The sequence below is a fragment of the Helobdella robusta genome (assembly GCF_000326865.2).
Source record: "Helobdella robusta unplaced genomic scaffold HELROscaffold_43, whole genome shotgun sequence".
Lineage (NCBI taxonomy): Eukaryota > Metazoa > Annelida > Clitellata > Rhynchobdellida > Glossiphoniidae > Helobdella > Helobdella robusta.
In genome coordinates, this window is record NW_008705028.1 from 958,524 (window position 1) to 978,669 (window position 20,146).

General features: G+C 33.2%; 2 protein-coding genes across 2 annotated transcripts; one reads left to right on the forward strand and one right to left on the reverse strand.

Annotated features, from left to right (window-relative positions):
• Positions 1-1,815: 1,815 nt before the first annotated feature.
• On the forward strand, positions 1,816-2,557 carry HELRODRAFT_177596 (hypothetical protein; the record flags this gene model as incomplete). The annotated part of the gene is made up of 2 exons (XM_009025757.1): positions 1,816-2,196; positions 2,447-2,557. 2 exons carry the CDS (start codon positions 1,816-1,818, stop codon positions 2,555-2,557), a joined length of 492 nt encoding a protein of 163 aa, XP_009024005.1.
• A 1,240-nt stretch (positions 2,558-3,797) lies between these two features.
• HELRODRAFT_193150 (hypothetical protein) lies at positions 3,798-9,777 on the reverse strand. Its single transcript, XM_009025758.1, has 4 exons — positions 9,361-9,777; positions 6,130-6,551; positions 3,975-5,870; positions 3,798-3,948 (listed from the first exon to the last, which is right to left on the reverse strand). The coding sequence occupies exons 1-3, from the start codon at positions 9,693-9,695 to the stop codon at positions 4,267-4,269; spliced, it is 2,361 nt and encodes a 786-aa protein (XP_009024006.1). The 5' UTR covers positions 9,696-9,777; the 3' UTR covers positions 3,798-3,948; positions 3,975-4,266.
• Between the last annotated feature and the right edge of the window lie 10,369 nt (positions 9,778-20,146).

Sequence of the window (20,146 nt, forward strand, 5' to 3'; positions counted from 1 at the left end):
GCATGTACCGCGGTCAAAACAATGCATAAAACTCGAAGGTAGTCTCAAAATATATCATTGACGAGCAATCACTTATCGTAAATAATATTAGATGGTTCATTCGTACAAATGTCTTAAAAATTATAAATATATAAAAATACTCATATATTAAGCGTTTCTTACGTTATATTGGGTGTAGGGTTAAACATTTGCAGATAATAGTAATTAAATGTTATAAAGAATTTTGATTGTAATTTGTAATGAGTAATTACATTGCTGTAAGATTTATATATATTGTTTTTTAATGATTTTTTAAATAAAATTTCCATTTTAACATGTTATATCGTAAATTATATTCTTATTTCCTTTAAATTAATAGATTCGATTTGATTTTTTATTCAAATTAATTAAATTATATTTTTATTATTCATTGCAAATCACAGACGAGCCTAGCGAACAAAATTTCAAGCCAAGCCATGAATCATTATTAATAATTTTATGTATGCACGTACGTACGATAGATTAACATAATATGTTAATTAACTAACCACTCTTTAATTAATTAAGTAATAAACTAATAATCATGCTAATGAATAATAAAAATTGAAACAAAAATTTGGATAAAGCATTTGAATTGTTCATGAAAAATCAACTAAAACGGAGATATGTGTAACAATTGAACATTGGTAGTTAAGTGAAGCTAGCATAAATTAAAACTTATTAAACGAATAATGGGATTGTACATACATATCAACACAATGTGTGTTGGATTTATTGATTTATCTGTAACCAACGATAGCCCATAGTTTTATTTCGCTTGACTTTAAAGCGACTGATTTAATATGATAAATGTATGCAAATTTATGCAAATGTATGCTTGTGTGAAATGGATTCTGTGGATACATCAGATCTCTAACAAGTAAAAACATTTCTCTGACCAACACAATAACTAGGACGTAGTATTATAGCATCATAATAATAATCATTTCATCAATTTGTTGTTTGATTGCCATCAAAATTATAATAATCCTACTCACTCTTATCAAGTATCTTCATCATACGCATCACAAATATAGTAGTCTTCATAATCATCGTCGTCGTCATCATCGTTGTTATCATTATCATCAACCCAAAAACATAGTCTTCATCAACATCATCATCCTTATAATTATCAGTCATCGTCATTGTCATCATAAAATAGAATAAAAAAGAGGTAAGTCACGACCAAATGCAAGTTTGAATCACTTTAAATGTTCCTAAACAACCGATCAATAGAATCAAACCCTCTCAAAACGTTCTCACTCTGTTTCGGTATCACTCAATTGTAGCAGGCAAGCATTTATTATATATATTATTAATTATGTAAGGTCATATTTTTTATTTTAAATGGATATGGTTATACATAAATGACATATGACGATATGTTGACTTATTACTACTATTATTAATATTTATGAAAAGAACACTCGAAAAGTCAGCACTTCAAGTTTTTGTTTACCAACATGCTTGAGCTACAGACATTTCATTTTATGAGCACTTTGATGAATCTTTGATTCTCAAACACACATTTTAATAATGGTTTCCACAAAACAACGGAATGTCAAGTGTTATTAACGCAAAAACATACGTGCCTTTTAAAATTATGAAAACAAACAAATGAATTAAAAATAAACCAGAGCTGAAAAAAAAGTAAAAATAATTGGAAAACTGATTTGAAAGCCACACGTGTAAGCCAAGCGTTGGATTGATAAAATATACAAATACCGAATAAATGAATGAGACTGTTAATTCGACAAGCTTGAAGGAGTGACAGCATGAGAGCAGCAAGACTGTGAAATGAAAGAGTGCGAAAAACTTACACTCGACATCAACGCACAACTGCATTCTTCGAAATACATTCTTCGATCCCAGCTCCCACGCCGCACGACCTCCTGGAAGGCCATACACACCAGCCACCTACGTAATACGTATTCCATGGAAGATCGTCGAAAACAAAGGACGCCATACCCGAGTCAACTCTCAACTTATCACCGATCGACATTGTCACTAACATCTATCACACAGTGTGAATATGAACGCCATCTGAGCATCACACACAAAACATTCTATAACTTCAACAAAAGTCTGATTCGAACAAACTCATTCCGAGTATATGGAGTGCCAGGTACCAAGTCTTCTCCATTCAACGCTAGGAAGATGAAAATGCCTGACATGCAAGTATCCATGAATATTTGATTCAATTGAAAAAGTTGGAGACGATTCAATGAAATTTGGTTACACAAAAAAAACTGGAACATTTCAGACACAATGAATTTTGCAAACCACTGAAGAATATTTAACGTTCTTCGGTGTGTGTTCATTAGTTAGATAATGATGTTTACTGGTTCGTCACTATACCAATGCAAAATTCCAGAAATTTAAAAAATAAAATAACTTTTATTGTCAATTATTATGTCATTCCATGAAGGGAGGTTGTGGAGGTGGAGCGGGAAGAAAAAGTAATTCAAGAATTTTAAGATGCTGCCAATTATATCGCGGTGTTGTCCTTAAACTAACATTCCTTTCACATGGCAAGTAATTGTAGCAAATTTTAAAACCAAAAAATTTCATTGGAACCTTCTGTAATAAAAATCCTTCTGTAATATTGGAAAAAAAAATGGAAGAACCTAAAAAGTTTCAAACGTAGCACAGCCCGGTTTGCTTTCGATGTATGCTAGCATGGAATGATTCAATTTCACATAATTTTTAATGAGTTCTAACAAATATTCTCTCTAAACAGCAATTACAATCAACAGGATGTTTGTTTAGACGTGAATGATGGTCTCAAGATGAGTTTTTAAACAACACCAAGAAACTAATCACCAGATAAGAATTGTTTCTAAAACATTAAAATAAGAAACCGACGACGATCAGTTGATGTTCTGTCATGGTGCGAATTTTTGATAGATGTAAATTGAAGGAAATAAATCAAAATCATCGTCAATATGAGGAAGACGCAGTTAAGTGGCGTATATCATGCAATACACACACACGCACGCACACGCACGCACACACACACACACATATTTATTTATATATATTTATATAACATTGATAAGAATATTTTGATGATGGTGAATATCATGAAGACATTAAACACAAATTTTCCTTGAAATAATGATGAATTAACAAAATGACCACATTCATCGTACGCCATGGTGAGGCAACAATTCAACACTACTCTGATAACAATCATCATAAGTTCATCATGTGATCATGAATGGTAATGATGAGTGAGATTACTGCCCATGAAATAAACAACAAATCATAGAACTATGATGGGGTGATGAGGATAAACATGACATAATTGCAAAGCTTAACAGCTCTTAACAGTTTCGAAAGCTAATTAGGAGTTATTAGCGTGGAAGCTGAAATATAATAATTAAACGACTGCAGAACGATCAAGCCGTAAATTTACACATGCAGTACATTTTCTGCTGGTTTGTTAACGCAATCAACTGGTGATCACTGGTGATCCATCATTTAATCTCATAAATTTACTACTTCAAAGTTTGTTGTTTTAAACAATATAACTTTTTTGAATGATCCATGAATGTTTATTTGTCCATAGCTTGGGAGAAGTTGTTCAGTTTAATTTATTCATCAATATTTTGTGATATTTCGTTGCGGCCAACAAACGATTGGGCATTGATTTCTGTTCATAATAAAGTTCCAGGGACCCAAATAACACTTCTGTATTTATCACTCTCAGACACAAAACATTTCACTCAGTGAAATAAAATTTAAATGCTTCACCATGTAGATAAAAACGACCGGCCAGATTGACATTTTGTTATGTAACAAATTCGAATGTTGCATGATTGTTAATCCATTCAAACATTTTGAAATAAAAACATTTCTTTTTTTTAATAGCGAAAGTTTAAAAGCGTTCAAGTTGTTTGTTTATGTTACTGTTGTACAACCTCTCGCAAAAAATGTTCACCCAGGCGTCGTTTGAACGTGCCAGGCAGTTAACGTTGCAATTGGTTTGTTTATCGGTTGTTTGTTTAATAGCTGCTATTAAAACTTTTTGTTAGGAGTCGTTGGTTATCAGATCATTATAACAATTGCCATCCTGCCAAACTAATTGAACAGTTGAAAAGTTATGAAAGAGTGGTTAATAAATTACTTTCAAACGGATGTAAATTTAAATTTTCGAAATAAAAAAAAGAGTGCTTACAATTTTGAAATCTGACGTGTTCAGAAAAAATGTTGTTAGTATGAGAATACATATACATCTACATCAATCTATACATATAATCCAACCGCATATCTTCCATTTTTATTATTTGCATTATTAATGTTATTGTTGCCATTATTAAAACTGTTTAATTTGTTATTTCTGTTTAAGATGGCCAATATTTCGATGGGAGTGTCGACGACTTCTTCAATCGTGACCCACTCCTCGTTGTCCTCCAGCGAGTCACTTTCAGGCTGATCCAGAGCTCCCACTTTCAGAGGGACGTTGTGGTACGAGGTCAAATTTCCGTTAATTTCCACTGACATTTCGTTGATTTTTTTGTTGTGCTCGTCGATTTTGATCTTTTCCAGGTTGTTGTTGGAGCCGGTCAGCGTGTCACTGCTGTTTGTGCTGGATGTGAAGATGTTGTGCTTGCAGATGTTGAAGTCACTGCTGCTGCTGCTTCTGAATTGTTCGTTGTTTATGCAGCTGGGCGCCATGTGGCTCGGGGTGTCGTACACGATCTCTTCAAAAGTTTCGCTAATTTCGTCTTCGTCTTCATTGCTATCTTCATTGATGTTTGCAAATTCGTCTAGCTTCTCTCTCGAATGATGAAAAACTTGAGAGCTGTAATCGGACGTATTTGAGAAAGTCGATGATTCAGAAAACTTGTGGGGACTGAAACCTTGTTCTTGAATGGTCAGTGGCCGTTGTTGGACTGAAGTAAACTGCTGATAGTGTTGCTCATTTACAATTAATTTGTTATTGTTCTCTGTTTTTTTCATCTCAAAAGTTTTTGTTTGAATATTTGAATCTTTTTCTTGATAAGTTTGTTTCATTTCTGTAAATGCTGTTTCAAGTTTGTTAGGAGTGAATGATTTGTCACTCCAATGAACTTTTTTCGAGTCCGGCACGTTATCTTCTGTCCACTCCTCCCATATTTCCACCATCTCCTCACCGGAATCACTGCAGAACGCCAAATCAGATTCATCCTGCGAAGAAAGTTGTCTGACAATTGAAGAAATTGATTCATTTTCGAAATCTTTTTTCCCGCTACTGTATTTACTGCTATGTAATTTTTTACTTAACTTTTGAAGTAGATTGTAAACTGTGTGAAAGAAGTTGACGAGAGAATTGTATATGTGCAAGCACAAAATGATATAAAAATTTATAGCAGTTTTGACTCCGAGCGGGGTATACACACTCTTCACAGTTGCCGAATAGAAAAATATTTCGCACGCTTCCAGGTACATTCCCATCTCTAACAACGCATAGCCACAAATGTTACACAGAAATGCTTTTGAATGAGGATCCAATGTACTCTTGTACAGCATTACCAAAACGTCATCTGCCTCAGAAATCAAGCCTATATTCTTGTAGCAGAGAATCGCGAGTAAGTAGGCGAATGTTTTGGCGTCGATAATCATGGAATCATCGTAGAAGTCACTTTGTAAATGATCCGGCAGAACGGCTTGCTCTATGCCGCTGTACACCAAATCGTTCAACTGAGGTCGGTTTCCGAATGTGGTCGGTAGGAGGACGTGGAGGGCGTCGGCGTAGAGACCTTGCTGGTACAAGAAGTTGGCATACTGGAGGTCGACAGCACACTCAACTTCGATTCGTATGTCCAGTGGATTGTCCTCAGTTATTGCGATCGCTTCTTGGAAGCAGCCTTTGAATAATTGCAAATATAATTATTGGTTTTACATTTAAAATTTTTTAATTTTACTTACTTACTATCTATTATTTTCTTTAGAACATAATTTATCTTGCATGCTTGAAATTTTGTGTGTATAGCAAGTTGTAAATTTTGTTATTTTACACATTTTTATAATTTGATATTCACACAAACAATTGTTTAAAACCCAAAGTTCAAGAATTCCACAATAACATATACAACTGCAATTCACGTTGATAATTGTATATCCAACCTTCGGACATAGTCATGAAAAGCTCCATTTGGTTCTCGTCATCCAGCATACAACTCTTGACGTGGTACAGAGTAGCCAGCGTACACAGCATGCAAGTAATGTCCTCCCATTGATTTGACATCCATCGGAGTTCTCGAGTTGCTTGAATGCAATCTTTGTAGCAACCGATCGCTTTATCGACGTCACAAGCCAAGACACTTGTGGCTCCGAGACGCTTCAAGACAGCTACCATGTCCAATTTGATGGACATTTCGACGTCTTTCTGATAGTCTAGTGCTTGTTCCAGATTATTCTCTGCATCTTCGTAGTTCTTGCTGTCTACGTTCACACTGGCCATGCTGTTGAGCAGTTGGTTTTGCAGGGCCGTCTTCGAGTTGTTTTCTCCTAACTTCCTGCTTATCTGAACTGCTTCCTCGTAAAATCTGTCAATGGAAATTTATTCAACATCGAAAATTACATTGTTTTCAAATAAAAACTACAAAATCAACAGAAAAAAACAAAATAATTACTAAAAATTGTTAAGCATTAAAACCCTCTATCGCATGACTGACGTTCATTACAACGAGCGTTCAATGTTACGCTATCCTATTTTGGCACTTTCCAACTTTTGTGCGCGAGCATCAAATTTTTTGTATACACACGTGTTTCTATTTTTTTAATTCATCAAGTTTTTAGCTTATCACAATTTATTCATAGATTATATTTTTTGATGAATAGTTAGAAAGCTTGTTAGGATTGCAATATGTGCTAATCTAATGCATTATACGATGTTCTTATAATAGAACGCTATGGGCCAAAAGGTTTAAACTTTGCTGGTAATAAATGCACTCAAGAAATCTCTTGTCCAAATTGTTATTGTTTTTCTAATAAATATTTCATTACAACATTAATGTATAATATACCCAGCCAAGTTGTTTGATATTTTGGCTGAAAAATGTTTTAATTGCACTTGGATCAATTGATATGATTTCGGGCACAATATATTTGTTAAAAATAAGGTTATACGTTGGCTGTTATCTTTTTTTAATTGAAAATATTTGTTTACTGAAATAATCAGCATGATGGAAAATTTAAATAAAATGATGTTTGTTTCTCATCACTCTACCATGAAAACACTTCTTGCATAGTTTATGAATAAAACAATCAAACCAGTAGACAAAATGTGATCTGATAGAATCCAATCACACCTAGGATGTTCATAGCATAAAAGTTTTGACAGAACAGCCATAACATTTGTGAAAACCGTGTTAAAATGATAAAATTACAAAAATATGACGCGCTAAAATTAAAATATCTGGATACAACAAGGCAGAAATTAGTTTGGCGATCGCAATTCCTTTGATATCTTGCTGACAGACAAATGAATTGAAAAAGTTTAGAGGATGTTTACATGAGAGCAATCGGTAGTGCCTAACCGTTTAGTTGTTTCGAAACATTGTGAGTTATAGTAATAATGTAAATCCAGAAAATAATTCTCTAAACTGGTGTCAGTGGTGTCGTAACCTTAACCATTCAAACCAGTTCATAAGACACAAATAAAAACCTTTTAGTTTAGAAATATCGTACTGCAACAACTTGATCGATATTTCATTAGGTCTGGCCATTTCTATGGGTTATCGGTATCTAAAATTAAAATTCTAAACATGATGATTGGCAAGCTACCAGCTAAACTTCCTTGCAAAACGTTTGTTGGCAACTTGCACGTCTCAACGTTCACTCGACTACATTAAAGCTTCAACATCAGCGGGAACGGGAACCGTAGAATTTTATAAACCAGAGAAATGCTCATTAAAAAATATGGACCCGTTAAGATAAATGATTGAAAATGTTTGAACCATATTTCTGTATTTCTGGCAAGAGATTGGAATGTTGACAGCAGTTTGATTAAAAGACAATAATGTAGCTAATATGATATCCAACTGCTTCTGAATTGAACCCAGAAGTCAAGCCAAACGTCGGTTTACAGCTGACAACGAGAGTTTCAAAATATAATTTTACGGCACAATTGAAGGACCAAGCAGGAAGAATTAAAATATTGCCAGAGTTTGGATAAATATTCAAAGAAAAAAGTAATAGTAGGTTTTGTTCGGTTTTGAAATTTACGCTCGTCTACAAAATGCATATCAACTGTTTAGCAGTTCATAAGCTACTAAGCATCAACGCTTGAGAGATGCAGTTTCAACAAAAATTAGTGTTGACACAAATGATAAAGTATTGCCTAATCGATAATGTTGAGATCCTGATGTCAGTTTTGTTGGTCAGGACTACTTCATTGCTGAATAAATAATCACCAACGAGGCGAAAAATGTGGGAAGAAGACCTGAAAGAAATGCGATAAATGTTGTATTGAACTGTCTTAAACATTTTTTCTCAAAATTACAATCCCAACTAAAAATTACATGCCACGTAACACTGTGTTTGGTTTTTTAAGAAGAAGATGCAAATTTTTCAATTGAACCAATCTAATAAATAAACAAATTTGTACTGTGATTTTTTCATTTTATAAGCAAATAATGCTTTAATAAAACGCCTTGCGTTAGAAATTTTAAAAATTGAAGCACGAGCTTTGTAAACGAGTTAATTTAAAACCAGCAAATACGATATAAATTCAAAACGAAAATAAAAATGTACTTGACATTTGAGACTAATTCAACAAATTATGTAGGTCATACAATGTAAATAAACAGTTAATAGATGTTGGGTTATGGATGGTTAATCTTCAAAGACAGCTAAAACAACGCATGAACAATTTTGTACTTTTGTACAAATTTAGGTTTCAATTATTTAAAAATAAAATGAACGTTAACATATTTTAAAGAACATAAACGATAAAAAATAAATACAATGAGAAAGCAAGCATTCGTTTTTAAAAAAGAGCTGAGTTCTATTGAAATTTTTTTCAAATTTGTTTCAAATTTTTAAAAAGTGGGGGAAGCAGCACAAAAAGATAAATTGTTTCGCCAAAAATCATACTCCAATAAAGTGTTTTAAGTACAATTCCTCCCTTTTTGACAATTGTCAACAATAAATAGAAATCGGTGATAAAATTAAACAAACAGTTGAAAAATATTTTGATAAATTACGTACAAAAACATAAATTAAAAATTAATAAAAAATGATAAGTTAATAAAAAAATGCATTTTACAAAGCAGTTGTAGAAGAAAAAAAATTTAAAGCGGAATGTTTACTAATTTGTTTTCAAATATTTAAAAGTACACAAACAAAATTAACCTGAGGGCCACATCACTTTCTTCCATAGATGCATGCGAATCAGCCAGGGCTCTCAAGACTTTGACGTGTTGCTTTGGATCCTGTCTGTCACTCACCTCACAGCCATTTATTAAATTTCTTCCCAGATTTAAATAATAAACAGCCTTCTCAAAAAAATTCATCGTTGCATATGCGGTGCCGAGACTATACAAATTTTCAATCACGAACCAGTGATTGTAGTAATCAGCGTTAAATAAGGACCCTCTTAAAACTCTTGTATACAAAGTGAATGCTCTCGTGCACCATGCTACCGTTTTATCAAAATGTCCCAAGTTGTAGCAAGACAAACCTAACATAGCGATATTCCAAGCCTGCTGAAGAGTAGGCTCGTCGTGACGACCAACATTTCTATGTTGATTCAGTATATGCGCAGTTTCGTACATTGTGGCTGCTCTCACGTAATTTCCAAGAATGAAATTCAAACTGCCCAGCATAGAAAGTACATGCGAATTCTCCAGCATTGTTGGACTTCCTCGAGCTCTTGGAAACAATAAAAGAGCTTCTTCGTAATATACTTCTGCCAAGTCTAAATTTCCCGCCATGAAATAGCAGTCCGCTAAATTGCAGAGAACGTGTATGTAAAGTTCGGAATTTAGAAGTAAGCCATTTTTTCCTAAATCGTTGAACAAATTGAGAGATTGTTTATAACATTCCATGGCTTCGTAGATACAAACACAGTATCCATCTTCATTCTCTGAATTGTCGGAAGACTCGCTAGATTTGTCGTCAAAACCATCGTTTTCGTAACTGTTTAAAAGTTCTTTAGCATTTTCATTATTCAACTCTTTTTGTATGAGTTGCATTGTGCGCAAAAATAAAGAATCTTTTCGCAATTCTTCTGACAAAAACGCCCCACCTAACTGAAACCATATTTCGCTTATTCTGGAACTGTCACTCATGTTTTCTAGTTTGCTGTATAAGCTGACAGATTCTTGCATCAACTGGCACCCTACAGATATTTGTCCAAGTAAACATTTAGTCATTCCTATATTTCTCAACAATTCGGCAATCAGTTCTTTCTCGTGTCTAAGACCGGTTGAATTGGCTTTCAAAATGCTTAGAGCAAATTTGAAAACTTCCAGAGCTTCACTGTAGTTTTCTTGTTTGCTCAAATTTTCAGCTGATTTTTTAGCCACGGACGCCACAGTATAAATCAGTTTTTCTCTAGTTAACTGAAACTTTGAAAAATTGTTTGCGTCTGTCGATTGTTCAAATTGTTGTTGGGCTGATACATTTGATATAAAATTTTGACTAGATGGCGGATTTTCATTAATTAAACCATGATTACTTTTGGATGGTGGCAGTTTAGAATTTATGACTGATGCATTTGTCACCGGTGGCTCCTCAACTGATTTCAACCAGTTTAAAACTTTTTCGCGTTCTGAAAGTGGAGATACTTCTTCAAATGTTTGCAGATCGTTGTAAAAACTTGTTCGTTGGCAGGTTGTGGTGTTGGAACTTGCTCCAGATGGTACTCCTTTTGGTTTGTGCGATCTCCAAACTGTCAATATATTCTTCATTCTTGTGGCTTTTGATGGCATGCCGCTAATTTCATATATCAGGCCAGATTTTTTTGAAAAGTTAGTTTTTGTACCTGTAACCTGGGAGAGACGACAACTTGAAGCGGCGTCAAGATGCTGCAAGAATCGGCCAGTGTGTAATTTTTTGGAATAGCAACTTGGCGAAGATGCTCTGGTGTAATCTTTGACGTTTGTAAACAAACTTGCGTTACTTTCTGCACCATCATCCATGAATGAAAATTTTCTGTTTCTAATTTTCATTTCAATACTTTCCGGCTGACAAGTTTCAATGTTCATATATATTGTCCTGTCATTCTCGTCTTCAAAATCGACAATTGTAGTGTGGTCGGCGATGCTTGCATTGCATTCACTGGCTTTTTTAGAATTTTTGGAAGGGGGAGCGTTGGCGTCTTCGTAGACGATAGCACTTTCAAGAACTTTCATGAGATCCTCATTATCCCGACTGCCAGGCGTCAACCGCCTCGTCACCTCCAACATCAGCCTCTGTTGAATTAATTGCTGAGGAACTAATCTAGTTACGTGATTGTAATTTCTTCTGACATCAATCGATACATCATTAACCAATTGCATGATAGCTTCCTGAACTCTGTCAAAATCGATTTTGCGTTTGTAGACTGGCTGGAAGTTTTCATCCTTTTGTTTTTCAATTTGGCTTTGGTGCAGTCTGCTTGAATTTTGATTATCATTTTGTCTTTGATCGTTAACGGTTTGGCGTTGTGGCGTCTTTTCATCTGAGCAAAATAAAGCCATCTGTCGCAGCCATTCATCATTAAATGTCAGCGTCCTGGCGTTACTAGATACCAAACAGTTCTTCAATATTTTGTCGGTTAATATTTTGTTAGTGGAATCTTCGATCGTCTTTATTTGAAATATTACTCTCGCCTGTGCCTGGTTAAAGAAAGCCTTTTCTTCAACATCCGACTCGTTTTCAATCGCGTCTCTAGCGTTTATACTATTGCAACTAATATTATTGTTACTATCTTTAAAATTATTTTTATTATCTCTGCTCCTTTCTGATTTGTTTCCTAAATGCCTCTTCCTTTTATTGATGCATGCAAGGGCGTCGTTGTAGAAGGTCAGCGATCTGAACATCCCTTTGAACCAGGTGATGTCGTCGTAGCAGAACCTTCTGCATCTTCGCATCTCCAGCTCTCCGAGACTGGACAGGGTGTCCACTTTAATCATGTCGAAACAGTGGTCCCAATTGTTCTTGGTCAGTGTCCCTGCACAAATAAAAGTAATTTCTTTTATTTTGATGGTTTTTTTTGGTACGCACTAAAATGGCATAAATATCGGGGTAATGGATGAATAATTATTAAAATAAATTTATGATAAATAAATCAACGTAAAATGAAAAATAATAATAGTTTATGTTGACAAATAGTGAATTGACATCAAATTTAACGTATTCTGAATATTTATTGACGCCTTAATTGATCCATTGAAGTGTTTTTTGATGTCCATCTTTAGAACGCATTTTTGAAAGATAATAATAAAAACGTATAGAATGGTTGACCTATGCATTTGAGAACATTGAAGAAGGTCTCCTCGGCCTGAGTCCACTCCATCCTCATGAAGTGCTTCTTACCTTCGTTCAACTGCTTTTCCAGGTTGTCATCAGTCATATTGGTGGGTGTCGCTGGATGATGCTGGCAGTGATGTTGACGGGATGCTGATGGTCGGCGAGGTGGTGTGAAAGATAAATTTATTAGGGGATAATGTTGAATGTGACGAATGTGACTGTGAACTTAAATTGAATAACAAAAGGTTTCAACCGCACTAACTAAGCAGCTGGTGTTAACAGACTTTGATCAATACTTCAATGATGTTATGAAAGGTGTTATGCATCTAGCTGTTGTCATTTTTATAAGCTGTATAATCTTCAGAATATTTAGTTGCAAATCCATATTGATGGCGAGGTTGTTGAAGTTGTAGCCGATGATAAGTTTGTAAAATTTATTTGACGCTATAAAAATTATGATTACGACGAAGTTTTTAATCTTCAGATTCAATCTGATAGCGAATGATACGAGAACTGAGAGCAATTTTGCAATTGTCTCGAAGGTCGTAAGTTCCCAGTATTAGTTGCGCAATCTTCACAATTTTAACTGCATGCTACCTGAAAAAATATTAATCATGATAAAAATATTATTTATTATATTTTCACTCTTCACAATTTTCGGAAATGAACAAAAACAGAGCCTACACGCAAACATATTTGTAGGTCACCACACACACACATATACACGTACGCACACACACACGCACACACACGCACAGACATACAAACACTAACACATATTCAATGCACTGTGTACTGCACAAATAAATAAGTGATTTAAATCAGTTTGATACGGCATACTTGATGAACGACAACACATTAATTATTTCTGTACTAGGTAGAGTCAATTTATTAAATTAAACCTATTTCCACACTTTTTCACTTAAAGATCAATTAAATTAGCCAAAATAAAGTGAGTAGATCAAATAGTTAGAAATATAATGGATGTGAATCAAAAGCGCTTATAAATTATTTCATATATATATATATATATATATATTTATTTATTTTATATTATATATATATATATATATCATATTATATATATATATATATTGGAAGGAGGCTATAGTTTATACAGTATTGTATGAACTCTATCAAATTGTTGGCATTAACCAATTTAAAGTTTGTCTTTCCCCTTTAAGCACAAATAAATAAGTGATTTAAATCAGTTTGATACGGCATACTTGATGAACGACAACACATTAATTATTTCTGTACTAGGTAGAGTCAATTTATTAAATTAAACCTATTTCCACACTTTTTCACTTAAAGATCAATTAAATTAGCCAAAATAAAGTGAGCAGATCAAATAGTTAGAAATATAATGGATGTGAATCAAAAGCGCTTATAAATTATTTCATATATATATATATATATATATATTTATTTTATATTATATATATATATATATCATATTATATATATATATATATATTGGAAGGAGGCTATAGTTTATACAGTATTGTATGAATTCTATCAAATTGTTGGCATTAACCAATTTAAAGTTTGTCTTTCCCCTTTAAGCACGGAAAATTGATAAGACAAACTTTTAATTGATTCTTGCCAACACTTCGGTAAAATCCATATAAAACTGTGTGTATATATGTATATACACACTGTATTTACTATAGACACCAAGTATATATATATATATATATATATAATTAGGACTATTGACTATATATATAATTAGACTATTGTAATATGACTGCATTTTCTTCTTTGATTAAATATCTTTTTGCAGTTCCGATTCTCTGCTTACTGCACCACTGACCTCATGACTGTCATCACCAGCCCGTGATTTGTTATACAATTATTAAGAAATATCACTGCATACGATAATGCAAATAACAAAAATCTAAATAAAATAATAATAATAATTTTGTAACGTTATATTTATTCAAAGACACGTCCTGGCCACTGTAGTAAATGTTTACACGGCATTTGTTATGTCAACGTAACTAAATTTTTCAAACAGCGCTTGTGCTTGCATATGAAGAACTCAACTGTTGAATAAGAGTCTGACTATTTATTTGTATGCCAACATGTGGTTGTTAGTTAATTTTAATGCAAATAAATTTTACAAACCAACATCACTATCTGTTTGTGAACGTTGAAGTATCCATTTTTTTACTAGTTTTGTTTATGTCTTGATGAATATGTACCGTGCAATTGGTCAATATGTTATTATGTATGCATTGTTAACAATATTTCAGTCCTTGTAACTCAATTTCAATCTTCCTTAATCTTTAATGTCGAAATTTCGAATGATTTTAAATAAATTATTTGAAAATAAGTTACTTGAAATTACTTGGAAATTGAAATATTAACATTGGCAGAGTAATATTAATAAAATGCAACTGCTAACTTAACAACACTATGTCAACAACTGTATCAGAAACAAAGCTACTACTGAACAATTAACTAGGAGGTTTTGATTCAAAGTTCTTTCACAGGTTTGCCATCCAAAACATGAAATTAAAAATTAATAAAATAGCTGACACGTTAAAAATTATGACAAATAAATTATTAAAATCGATAGATACATGAATAAATACAGATAACATTCAGATAAATGAAATGGCACACACAGACAGGCATGCACACACACACACACACGCACACACAAACACACTCACACACATACACACACGCACAACAACCATTATTCAATATTTTAATGTCTTATAATTTAACAATAATTTACTTAGAAATCAATTTCAACTGTTTTTTCAACAATATCAACACAACACACACACGCGCGCGCGCGCGCGCACACACATACACAGACAGACAGACGCAGCAAAACAACCAATATTCAATACTTAAATGTCTTATAATTTAACAATAATTTACATAGAAACCAATTTAAACTATTTTCAACAATCTCAACCGAAATAAAACAGCATATGCAACTGGTCATGTTGCAACTTAGCCAGTATATCATTAAGATGAATCGCAAAAACATTCGTTTAAAGTTGTTCTCTTCTTATTACTGAATTGAACTCGTAAATTATCTCCACTCGACTACTTCCTAACATGAAATCTGCGCGTGAGAATCTTCAAAGTGAAAAAAAAGTTTGATGCGAGCTAACTTCAAACAGGATTAAAAAAAAAATGAAAAAAATCAATAAATTTAGTTTAATTTAAAAAAAATTGACAAAATTTGGCCAATTCGGAAACACACATTTGAAGGCTTTTATTGAATGACGCGCGTATACATATCATATTAATGTAGATTCCTAAAATACTAAAGCTAAACAACCAACCAGCCCCATTCAAGATAACGCCTTGATAGTGAATAATTGGTTGATTTTTCAATTTTAAAATATGTTGGAAATTTATGAGATGGATACATTTCATATCTTTTTATTTATATAATTAAATACTAGCAAGTTATAAAAATGAATAAACATGAGTACGCCTTTTAGTATGTGTGTGTGTGTACGTGCGTGTTTACGTGTGTGTGTGTGTGTGTGTGTGTGCGTGCGTGTGCTTGTTTCTGTAAAAGTGCCTTATGCGTTCAATTTTGATGGTGGTTTTAATAGGGATGTGCATGTTTGAAAATGATAAGATGTCGGTGATAATAAAATAACGTTGCTCGTTTAAATGATGATGATGAGAACTATGATGATAATTATGAAAACAATGATGATGAAGATGAAAACAATGATGATGATGATGATGACGATGCTGATGACGATGATTTTTATGATGACGACGATGATAATGATATCTACGATCATCCTTATGATTAATGAATAATTGGAAGATGGATGACTGGCTGATGTTTTTGTTTGCAGCTGTCTACATGAACTTCTCATTCGAATCAGTGTATCATATTTTATTATTATTATTATTATAATTATTATTAATACTAATGTTATATCATCATCGTCGTCATCATCATCATCCTTCTTCATTATTAAATCATTATCATTTAATATTATCGTTATTATTATTAGTGTTTTTTTGTTAAAATTATAAATAAATATATTATATATACTTATATGATATTATAATATAACGGATCAATTACATTTCGATTAATGAATGAATGAATTGACTAGCAGTTGACTCTCTGCTACATTACAAATACATTCACACACACACACACACACACGCACATACATACACACAAACATACACACACACATACATACACATACATATAGATATAATAAACATCTGATATTGACATTTATTGATATGTGTTATATATAAACTATAATAAATACTTATTAATTGTGTTATAATAATATTTATTAATTATTTATTTATTCGCATATCAATGGAAGTTACGTTACGTGTGCGTTCCATTGTTTAGTTATAAAAGGCTCTTTGAGTTATTTGTATTCTTACGTGTGTGTGTGTGTGTGTTGTTTGTGTCTGCCTGTGTGTGTGTGTTGTTTGTGTGTGTGTGTGAGTGTGTGTTGTTTGTGTGTGTGTGTGAGTTTGCGTGTGCCTCTTTTTGTGTCTGTGTGTTGTTTTTAAATTTAATTAATATCATTGTTTATCGCTTTTTTAATAACGCTGTACATATTATTATACATGCATGCAGTTACATTCTGTGAACACTGAACAGTCGTAAACATACACCGAATCGGTTATTAGTCACCGTGTAAAATGATTTACTGAAACACCAATAAACTCTTCCTATTGGCTTCTTATTTCATTCTGTTTCTTTGTCTGTGAGTTGAGAATTTTCAATAATAAATCCGACAGTTACTCGACCAGCTCAATAATCAACTTCACCATGATGTTCAACTTTTAATTCTCCGTATTTGCATCCCTCCTGACGCTGTTGTTCATTTGAAAATTATTTTTCATTCTTTCGTTGTAAGAGTGTATTCCTCGAAGTGGTGATCAGTTTCGACGAATTCATTTTTGAAGAATTTAACGAGTAAATAAATAAATTTTATGATTTAAAATTAAAAAAAATTAAAAAGTATAGATCTAAATTTGAAATGAGGGCAGAATCGGCTGCCCTCCTATCGAAACTTGTTTCTACCAGTGCAAAACTACAAAACGCATTCCACCAAACCTCATCCTAAAAAACAGACAGACAGACAGATAGACAGAAAAACAAACAGATCGTTAGACAGACAGACAAACAAACAGACAAACAACAGCATCGTTCAGACTTCAACCTCAGCAACATTTCACTAACAAAAATTAAACAACGTCAACATATATTATTCCAAATAGCAACTTTTTAAAAAGTTTTATCCCATCAAAAGAGGTTAAATTTCATCGCAATGATGTTCTGTGTGACCTCAGCTTACATAGCAACATCATCAACTACAACAATGAGATCACAATTATTATACCTGCAGACATCTGCAAAAGCCTCAGTTTCAAGCTTATATTATAAAGTTCGCTATTTGAACAAACAAAATTGTGGCTTAACAAAATAAGTATTTGATTTGTTTTATTTTTTTAAGTATTTTATTTATTTTATTTTTTAAGTATTTTATTTGTTTTATTTTCAAAAAGTTAACAACTTTTGCCCCACATATTTGATTTATGAAAAAGATTCGCCAATCACGAATCTTTCGTCAAGAGATGCAATTAGAACATTAAACAACCGTAAATCATCAAACTGAACCACGCCGTATGAAACTCAGCATTGACAGACTGATTAATGATTGAAACTGTTGCTGATGGTCCCAGTTAAAAACAGCGCGCAAAAACTCAATAACATATTACGAAAAATTTTTGAACATGATGTAACATTTACTATAGATATTTAATCGGATTTGTTATCGCCGTTCGTGTTATTTTTATTATAACTATCACCAATCATCATAATCACCAATCATCATCATCACCAATCATCATCATCACCAATCATCATCATCACCAATCATCATCATCACCAATCATCATCATCACCAATCATCATCATCACCAATCATCATCATCACCATCATCACTTCCATGATCATGATCCTCATCAGCATACGGCCAACGTACACATTGCGGATCTGGCAGCAGGTTGTACACACCTTGGAAATCAATACAGGTGCTCGTTTCTGTGTGTGTGTGAGTGTGTGTGTGTGTTAGGATCAAATTGTACGGTAAACAGGCACAAACACACACACAAACACACACACATACTCGCGTGCCCACGCACACATTATGCATAATCAAACATTTGTTCATTTCATTTTCATGTATGTAAACATTTTTCCATCAACGTGCAGCTACTGTGCTGCTTTGTAATGCAGTTTATTATAAGCACCGAGAAAAATTTGAATAAAATTAATAATTGTAAAATCTTTAACAAGTTGTTTGAAACGTATTCGCAAGTGTTCGTACACCGAAGTGTCTGCTCGTACACGCATGCGTACAACAGAGAACCCGGTTAATCGGGCTACCGGTTAATTGGACCGATGGCTTGTATCGGGGCCAAATCTTTAGTGATAGATAGTTAAGTAGGATTGATCTCTGTGTTGAGAGTTACAGCAACTGTCAGGTGCCTCTAAGATCATGGGAGTCGAAAGGAGACGTACAGTGGCGAAGGATGGAGATAATAATGATTGTATCATTATTATTTTTACAGTCAATATGAGCATTTTTATATACACTAACATTACAACTATATCAACAACAACAAACAGCAACAACATCAATAATAATAATAACAACAATAACAACAATAACAACAACAATAATAATGATGACGATGAATGTTATTGTTATTAATGTTATTGTTTAGATTATATGGAGTGACGGATGATGATGGATAGATGGATGAATGGATGGATGGATGGATGAAGTGGATGGATGGATGGATGGATAGATGGATGGATGAAGTGGATGGATGGATGGATGAAGTGGATGAATGGATTGATGGATGAAGTGGATTGTGGGTCTGGAAATAAATTACGTTGGATGGTTAAAAATATGGTGACAGCGATGATGATGATGGATATTATTGCTATGATGATGATGATGATGATGAATATTATTGCTATGGTGGTGATGATGATGATGAATATTATTGCTATGGTGGTGATGATGATGATGAATATTATTGCTATGGCGGTGGTGATGCTATTGCTATGGTGACGATGGCGATGATGATGATGAATATTGAAAGAATACGTTGATGATGATTGAGTACGGTGATGATGATGACGACGATGATGTTTACAAAAACAATTATGAATTATAAATATTATAGTCATATGATTGTATATCACAGTCGTGATTGTTTATGGATAGATATCATAATTACACGACTAAAATTTATTATAAATATTATAATTATACAGTTATAATATATTATAAATGTCATAGTTAAATGACAATGGGTTCTAAGAAGTTTCTGAAATTATTTTTTTCTAAATTCTGTAATTATACATTGAATGCGTATGTGCTGGGCAATGATGAAGTTGAAATGTGAAATGTAAGTTGTGAGTGAATGATGATGAATAATGTGTGATGTGTGTGTGTGTGATTTGTGTGTATGTGGTTTGTGATGTGTATATATGTGTGTGTGTACGTGATTTGTGTGTATGTGATAGGTGTGTATGTAATACGTGATGTGTTGTGTATGTGGTTTGTAATGTGTGTGTATGTGATATGTGTGTATGTGATATGTGATGTGCGTATATCATTCATCTTGTTTATGAAT

Bases quoted from the DNA above. Each gene is read 5' to 3' on its own strand.
- HELRODRAFT_193150 (XM_009025758.1), bottom strand. From the start codon at position 9,695: ATGTTAGGTTTGTCTTGCTACAACTTGGGACATTTTGATAAAACGGTA. The intron at 6,552-9,360 runs GTTAATTTTGTT...TTCCATTGACAG, and splicing joins GAAAGTGATGTGGCCCTCAG to ATTTTACGAGGAAGCAGTTC. The intron at 5,871-6,129 runs GTTGGATATACA...AATTATTCAAAG, and splicing joins TTTCATGACTATGTCCGAAG to GCTGCTTCCAAGAAGCGATC.